The 8,311-nt window shown below is 41.0% G+C and overlaps 1 protein-coding gene across 3 annotated transcripts; it reads left to right on the plus strand.

The window, feature by feature from the left end:
• Nucleotides 1-3,053: 3,053 nt before the first annotated feature.
• LOC106576762 (tumor-associated calcium signal transducer 2) lies at nt 3,054-6,865 on the plus strand. Of its 3 annotated transcripts, none has more exons than XM_014154136.2 (8): nt 3,054-3,096; nt 3,394-3,453; nt 3,928-4,029; nt 4,993-5,251; nt 5,481-5,546; nt 5,634-5,796; nt 5,951-6,190; nt 6,367-6,865. In XM_014154136.2, exons 1-8 carry the CDS (start codon nt 3,069-3,071, stop codon nt 6,388-6,390), a joined length of 942 nt encoding a protein of 313 aa, XP_014009611.1. In that variant the 5' UTR covers nt 3,054-3,068; the 3' UTR covers nt 6,391-6,865. The 3 variants fall into 3 exon arrangements, with proteins under 3 accessions (XP_014009611.1, XP_014009613.1, XP_014009610.1); XM_014154138.2 differs by having other exon boundaries at nt 3,054-3,087; XM_014154135.2 differs by lacking the exon at nt 3,054-3,096 and adding an exon at nt 3,148-3,238.
• The last annotated feature ends 1,446 nt before the right edge of the window (nt 6,866-8,311 follow it).

Consider the following 8,311-nt stretch of genomic DNA (forward strand, 5'->3'; position numbering starts at 1 on the left):
TTGATGTCTTCACTATTATTCTACAATGTAGAAAATAGTAAAAATAAAGAAAAACCCTTGAATGAGTAGGTGTGTCCAAACTTTTGACTGCTACTGTATGTTTGTACTAATCATTTGGCATTAACTGCTGTTTCTTTGATTAGGCCATAAAATGAACAACCTTCCAAAAAAACCCAAAAGGACACTGAACTGGAATCCATTATTGTTTGTGCAAAGAATGTCCTTGACTGTATTGTTGAGCATCCAAATAGGTGAGACATCTAAGTCCAGAGGGGTTGGAAATACAAGTCCCCGAACAATATCCCACTGAATAGAGGAAACTGATAAAAAAAAGAATCCCTGTTTTCTGATTGGGTTACAAGCTAAATGCTAAGACTCCCTCTAGGCCAGGTTCAATTAGTGTGTGTCCGTGTGGAGGCCTGTGGGGACAGAGCTTCATACGTATCAACCTGGCTGGTGGTGAGTTGTTTTGCATAAAAATACAGTCTACTGTAAGTCCCAGAGGACCTTATTCTACACAGTAAAGTTATACAGTTACAGTAAACTAAAAGGTCATGTTTGCCTCTTACCAAACCCCTACATTTCAACATTAGGTGCAGTATCCACTGTACTCTATGGGTAAGTTACTGGGCCATGAAGTGTCGGCTATTTGTTTTCAGGTCCAGAAATAGTTCAAATTGAAATCTATTAGAATGTAATTGCTCTAATACAACATTCCAGTTTCAATGTTGAAACCCAAATTATCTATATCACAACTTGGCAAATGAAGGTGAAAGAGACATGCGTGTACCATTGCCTTCACTTACGGATATGTTTACTGAGTACCATAGATTGTTAAAAAATCTAGAAGACTATATGGCCAAGGACCAATGATATGGATTCACTTTAATTTAATCAGGGGAGACCAGGTTCTCATTTTCAGTGGTGCCCTGAGACCTTAAAGTAAAAGATAAAAAATATATAACAAGATACAATCGCATGTACATTACATCAGAACAACTCTAACGCCACAGCCATCATAAACCAAGTTGTTAAATCAATCAATGTAAGGATTGCCTTTGAAAATGTTCTGTCCACCTTGCTAGGGAAAAGTGTGTCATCAGACAATGTCTTTATGTTGGGTTTCCTGCTCAGTATCACAGACACCGGAGTACATTAAGAATTTGGCAATAAATTATTAAAATGACCATCCAAAATGTTTCTAAATCACAGAAAATAAGTATGACATGACCAATTAGAAACCTTTCCAAAATGTATCATATAGAAACCCTCGTGTGTCTAAAAGTCAGTCAGAGTGCACCAACAAGTCACATAAAAAACATATATATGTATATGACTCAATAAGGCCATCAGACATTTACAGGTATCATAGCAGAGATTTACTCACCGCATATTTTTCTATATTCTCAGAGTCTATGAGGCTTTCATTGGGGCTGAGAGTGCAGACTTCTCTCGGTTGTAAGGTGTGTGTCTCTCCGTCTCTCTGAGATGGATGTGACCGTGTCCTCTCCTCCTTCCTTACCCAGGCTGTGTGCCAGTTCAGTTCCTCCACTCCTGTCTCTTGTCTCCCAGAGGGACCCAAAACAATAGGAGTTCTACCATACCTGAGAGCCCTCTGACATCTTAAACCGCTGAGAAGGGGAACACCCATCTTTTTCATTATGTATCATTCCTCTCACAATAACTGGACAAGTCCCCTGAGGGATTCATTTGTCCTCCTCACTGTAAAGGGATAGAGTCAAATAGACAAGGAACACTGGTCGGGATAAGTTCATCTGTAAAGAAGTGTTAGAAGAGTTTTACAGTGTTATTCTACTGAGAATAGTTCACAATTATATGATGTGGGCATATTACATTTATCATGATTACTTATTGTTTTCTCAGAGGAAGGCCTTTGCATAAGCTATACAGAATGTGCCTCTAGGAATCTGGGCCCAAATTCACAAAGCATCTCAGAGTATTTTATTAACCTTAATTTAACTAGGCAAGTCAGTTTAAGAACAAATTCTTATTTATAATGACGGCCTAGGAACAGTGGGTTCCTGTTTCTAACTGCCTTGTTCAGGGGAGCCCGGTAATAAAGTAAGACTACTGTGTTGATAATGCCATTTAAAGGGAAATTACCTGTCTGGTTTATCAGTTCCATTCCCAGGTGGAACAATCACTTGAATAGAGTGTTTTGATATGTTATTTTTATTGTCTGATCAATAAAAATCTTTGATATCGTATTTCAGAAAAATATCATGATTAGTCATGCTGTACAATAGTTGTACAATACATTTCTATTTAATATCGAAATACATTTTTCACTGGTGGATCAGTAAATGCATCTGAGAAATATGACTCATAGACAAATTAGTCATCACCGTGGAGACTTGAGTCAGTGCATCTGCAAAACTGATCAGTGTTGTTTCAAGCTTTGGTTCAGTTCTGTGTGAAAACTTTACCTGGGTTGTTTAAATGATACTGAATCTAATGATATATATCAACAATGAAGCCTGTAGTTTGAAAACGTATTGTACAGCTGGTATTTTGCAAGGCATGTGTAGAAGAGAACAGCAGGGGGTGAGCATTGTAGGGAAAATAAATGTATCCTTTTTTACAAATCTTGATTATTTTCTCAAAACAGTTTACCAATAAAGCCTTCATATACTGATTACCTCTCATCTCATCTTTTATTGCTATTAGTTTGATATATATTCTGTCACCAAAACCTGTTTTTTTACGACTTACATTCCATCCCTGTGGTAGTTGATAACCATTGCTATGAATGCTAAAATGCCAATCTTACTGAAACATATAACACTTGTTGGCCTATCCCTCTGTACTGGCACAGATCTACTCTCATGAATCCTCTCAAGATCCCTCCCCCTTGACTCATTGTTCTCTCTCCTCGCTCTCTCTCTCACTCTCCTCTCTCTTCGCTCTCCTCTCTCTCTCTCCTCACTCTCTGCTCTCTCTCTCACTCTCTCACACACACACACACAGGGAGAGAGAGCGAGAGAAGGGTTGGGGAGAGAGATTGAGAGAGAGATTGAGAGAGAGAGAGAGAGAGCTTGTTTCCTAATATGGTCAAGACGAAAAAAGGTGAGCCAGGTAATACCCCATACACTCCTTCCTAATTATGTAAATTAGCTTACGTCACGAGACTGACCTTTCTTATAAATGAAGCGATTCTTAACTACAGCATCATATAGCAATATACGTTACAACGTTGTTGCAGTAAGTGTTTGCACAGGTGAGACGCAGACATACCATCGCTCGTTTGGTGAACTACATAGCATTGGAGTGTCTAAACTGGTTGAACGAGCCGTAACTGTGAGGAAAAGAGTAAGCTTGTGTCGTTCAGGTGTTTACTCCATCTTTGTTCTCTCGGGTTTTTCTCAAATTCAGCTATGAAGATTTGGATTGCACTTCTTCTTGCGACTTTCGCAGTGGGTGCATCAGCTCAATGTAAGTTGCTTTTTAAAAAGGTCAATGTTTTCTATCAGAAATGCATATAGTAATGTTTACGGTAGCCCTAATCTCTAGCCAATTCTGATAGTTGGAGGCTGTTGGTTGAAATTTATAAATTGTGTGAAATTTTATTGCCCTCTGCTCTAAACTGCCTACATATACACAGCCAGGCCTAATCAAGCTTTTCGGTATAATTACGCCGTTTGCTTAAATATTACAATGACGTAATTGTATTTTAGTTGCGCTCAAAGCATCAGTTTCGGTGCGCAAAGGATAGTGGGGGAGGGGGAGGTCTGTTGTGTAACCAACGCCCAGTTCGAGTTCTCTACCGGTAGGCTTAATTACACCCTCCATGGAAATTCCTCTGGAACTTCATTCTAACATGTATAATGGCTGTTTTCTAGCAGACTTGTCAATTACATCACATGTTAGCCTCATGTGTACTTGACCGGTTTGATTTGTCTTCCACAGGCACATGTGAGAGTTTTAAATGGGCTACATGTGATGGCACCCCTTGCCAGTGTGGCGTTATGGTGGGAACTGGTGAGAAGCAAAACCTCAACTGCTCTAAATGTAAGTACCTCATCAATAACAGGCCACATACAATATTTGGGACTTTTTAAAAGTCCAGTGAAACATGATTTTTTTATTTATATCTTTCTCTCTGTTAAAATGATAATGCCCTTGTAAGAGCTGTTTGAAAAGATGGCCTGAAAATTCAGCCTGTTTTGGCCTGCCAGGCAGTAAATTTGTTAATTGACCAATGATTTCCAAACCTCTTTGTTGCACTGTGGTTGGCATCCAATAAATGTTGCATTACCGCCACCTACTAGACTATTACTATCTTATACTTTGTGTGGAGAAAAGGGGATACCCTACACATTTAAAAACCCACCACCCTATTCCACTATTTAAACCTGTCTGGTCCAGCTCAGGCCAATGGCCTGGAAGGATAGGACACCAACATGGCCTGGAAGGATGGGACACCAACACACCCTGTAACTCTGACCTATTTGCATTACCTCCACTTTCTCAAAAATCACTCCTACCGTCACTAATCTTTATCCTGACCATCAGTGCAAGCCTCGGGCTCTGAGAACTTCACCACACCCGCCACCTCTAATATACCCTTATTCACTTTAATTTTGCCTCAGACCTCGATCCGGTGTGCGGCTTACACTTTCCACCATTCTTTGACTCACCACCTCCCTTTCTCCCCCCGGCCATCTTCAAACGATTCCTGCTTTCAAAATCTCTGCCAATAACAACTTTTCAGTTTTCACCACTCCCAGACCGTTCTAGCTTAATTCTTGCTTGAGAAATTGCTCTTTGCTAAGAAGCTGTTTGTTTGTTTTGACCTTTTTTTAAATTGAACACTTGTTACCCATAAATTAGTTGATATTGCGATGACTGCATTGGACATCTTATATACTTCCTGTTTCGAATGCTGCAACGACAGCCTGTGTTCATGGGTAGAAAAGTGTCAGTCCCTGGATGTTATCATCATGAATATTATTTTATTATCCCTCCTGTCAGTGATCCCCAAATGCTTCCTGATGAAGGCAGAGATGTACCGTGCTAGGAATGGCCTGTCCACTCGTACTGGAGGAAAGCCAGTCAAGACCGCCTTTGTGGACAACGATGGCATCTACGATCCAGACTGTGAGACCACTGGTGCCTTCCGGGCTAAGCAGTGCAATAACACTAAGGAGTGTTGGTGTGTCAACAGTGCTGGCGTGCGCAGAACTGACAAGGGAGACGAGAGCCTTCGGTGTGAGAAGTTGGTGGAGACATAGTAAGTTTCTATCATGTCTTGTCATTCTTCATGCATTTTAAACGGTTACCATCGTTCATGCAGGATGTGTTTTGGGCTTTGCTGTACAGCCTATGCTACATGTGTGAACCGTACATGCTGGATGAGGAAGGGTAGAGATGCCAAAGAGTGATAGGATTCATCTCAATTCTGATGACTAGGCCATTGTACCAGGTATTTGAATCTAATCTACCCCCCCCTTCTCTTCTAGTTGGGTTCGCCTGGAGCTCAAGCACAAGCCAGTGAACAACGCTGTGGATGCTGCTAAATTGCAGGCGTAAGTAGTCTATTTTTATTGAATTAATATTATAGCACGCTTGTAAATTGTTGACGCGTGGAGTAACTGAACTTTATCTTAATGCAGTGCCATAGCAACTGCCATCCAGAACCGTTACAGCTTTGACAAGACCCTTGTGAAGGAGGTGGAGTACGACCCTGAGGCTCGCCTGATCGTCGTCGATGTCCAGAAGGAGAGGGGAGACCGCAAGGCCGACCTGTCTCGTATGGCTTACTACATGGAGAAAGATGTAAGCCATTACCTGTCTTTGATTTGGGATTTCACTAAAGTAAGAAAGATCAAGGTTGGGAAGATGCCTTCTGACCTCAATGGGACTTCCTGGTTAAAATGGACATTGTCAAAACCCAGATGATTAACCTGTGAATTTTCCATGTTATTCCCAGGTTAAGGTGCTGCCCCTGTTCAATGACCAGGCTAAGTTTGAGCCCAGTGTGGATGGTCAGAAGCTGGAGATGGAGGACATCTTGGTGTATTATGTAGACGAGGAGGCCCCCACTTTCACCATGAAAAGGCTGACTGGGGGAGTCATCGCCGTCATCGTGGTGGTTATACTGGCCGTGGCCGCCGGACTGCTAGTCCTCTACCTTAAGAGGAGGCGAGAGCGGGGGTACAGCAAAGCAGAGGTGAGTGGTCCAATATGTCTCATTGATTTAAAGAGCTTGAAATGTGTAAAGTGGTCATGGGTTTTATTAACGCAACCATCTGTCATTACTACAGTTTCCAATCATCAAATCATACTAACCTGTTGAAAAACCAATTGCCCCCTGATGCCTAATGTTTTGTTGCTTGTCTCTTTCAGCCCAGAGAGATGGAGGCCATGTAGACAAATATTAACCAGAGCTGGTTCTATGCTGAAATAGTAACACCTTGTATAGTGCCTTTACAACATTCTGTGTTTAATATTATTACTTGAGGGATGCTGTTTTGGTCAAATCTATTTAGCACTATTACTACGGCCCAACATTTTTATTTATGAGCTGTTGATTTAAATGCATTACCTTTAGATTTAAATGAAGATGTTTGAATGCTGTAGCTCCCGCAAATTTGACTCTGGACATCGATGCCAGTTCCACTTTAATATGTTTATTTTTTTTAATGTTCCACTATTCAGGGATTTTTTAGACCTGGGGCACCAGGTGGGTGCAATTTAGGTATCAGGTAGAACAGAACCAGCAGGCTCCAGACCTTGTAGGCAGGTTGAATACCCCTGCTGAAGATTGTACTGTTTCATATGAACTTTGTGTTTTTGATAGATTTTTTACTTTTTTTTTTTAATAAAGTATGAATTTTAAAATGTATCCTACTTGGGTTGTTTGTTGGTCAATTGCTTTTCCTCTAGAACAAGAGGTTCAGTATTTGAGCCAGGTATACCTTTTGTAAGGTGTCTCAATGGAAAATTACTGTGCAGTCAGATTTGAGGTGGGTATATGTTTACATACACCGTAGCCAAATGCATTTAAACTCAGTTTTCACAATTCCTGACATTTAAGCCTAGTTAAAGTTGCATCTTAGGTCAGTAAGGATCACCACTTTATTTTTTGAATGTGAAATGTCAGAATAATAAACTTAATTCAGCTTTTACTACTTCATTCACATTCCCAGGGAGTCAGAAGTTTACATGCACTCAAATGGTATTTGGTAGCATTGCCTTTAAATTTAACTTGGGTCAAATGTTTCGGGTAGTCTTCCACAAGCTTCCCACAATAAGTTGGGTTAATTTTGGCCCATTCCTCCTGACAGAGCTGGTGTAACAGTAAGGTTTGTAGGTCTTCATTCTCGCACATGCTTTTTCAGTTCTGCCCATTTTTCTATAGGATTGAGGTGAGGGCTTTGTGATGGCCACTCAATACCTTGACTTTGTCCATAAGCCATGTTGCCACAACTTTGGAAGTATGCTTGGGGCATTGTCCATTTGCGACCAAGCTTTAACTTCCTGACTGAACATGCTTCAATATTTTCATGATGCCATCTATTTGGAAGTGCACCAGTCCCTTCTGCAGCAAAGCACCCCCACGCTTCACGGTTGGGATGGTGTTCTTCGGCTTGCAAGCTTCCCCCTTTTTCCTCCAACTGTAACGATGGTCATTATGGCCAAACAGTTCTATTTTTGTTTCATCAGACTAGAGGACATTTCTCAAAAGTGATCTTTGTCCCCATGTGCAATTGCAAACCGTAGTCATAATTTATGGCAGTTTTGGAGCAGTGGTTTCTTCCTTGCTGAGCGTGAGCGGCCTTTAAGGTTGTCTACTTTTGTACACGTTTCCTCCAGCATCTTCACAAGGTCCTTTGCTGTTCTGGGATTGATTTGCACTTCGCACCAAAATACGTTCCTCTCTAAGAGAACGCATCGCCTTGCTGAGCGATATGACGGCTGCGTGGTCCCATGGTGTTTATACTTGCATACTATTGTTGGTACAGATGAACTAGGTACCTTGAGGCATTTGGAAACTGCTCCCAAGGATGAACCAGACTTGTGGAGGTCTACACACTTTTTTTTTAGGTCTTGGCTGACTTCTTTTGATTTTCCCATGATGTCAAGTGACGAGTCACTGAGTTTGATGGTAGGCCTTGAAATACAGGTACACCTCCAATTGACTCATGTCAGTTATCTATCAGAAGCTTCTAAAGCCATGACATCATTTTCTGGAATTTTCCAAGCTGTTTAAAGGCAGTCAACATGGTGTAGGTAAACTTCTGACCCACTGGAATTGTGATAGTGAAATGTCTAAACAATTGTTGGAATA

This window comes from Salmo salar, chromosome ssa18 (assembly GCF_905237065.1).
Source record: "Salmo salar chromosome ssa18, Ssal_v3.1, whole genome shotgun sequence".
Classification (NCBI taxonomy): Eukaryota; Metazoa; Chordata; class Actinopteri; order Salmoniformes; family Salmonidae; genus Salmo; species Salmo salar.

Excerpts from the sequence above, each read along its gene's own strand:
- LOC106576762 (XM_014154135.2), top strand. The coding sequence starts at position 3,166 with ATGAAGCGATTCTTAACTACAGCATCATATAGCAATATACGTTACAAC. Across the intron at positions 5,252-5,480 it reads GAGAAGTTGGTGGAGACATA|TTGGGTTCGCCTGGAGCTCA; the intron begins GTAAGTTTCTAT and ends CTTCTCTTCTAG. Across the intron at positions 5,797-5,950 it reads CTTACTACATGGAGAAAGAT|GTTAAGGTGCTGCCCCTGTT; the intron begins GTAAGCCATTAC and ends TGTTATTCCCAG.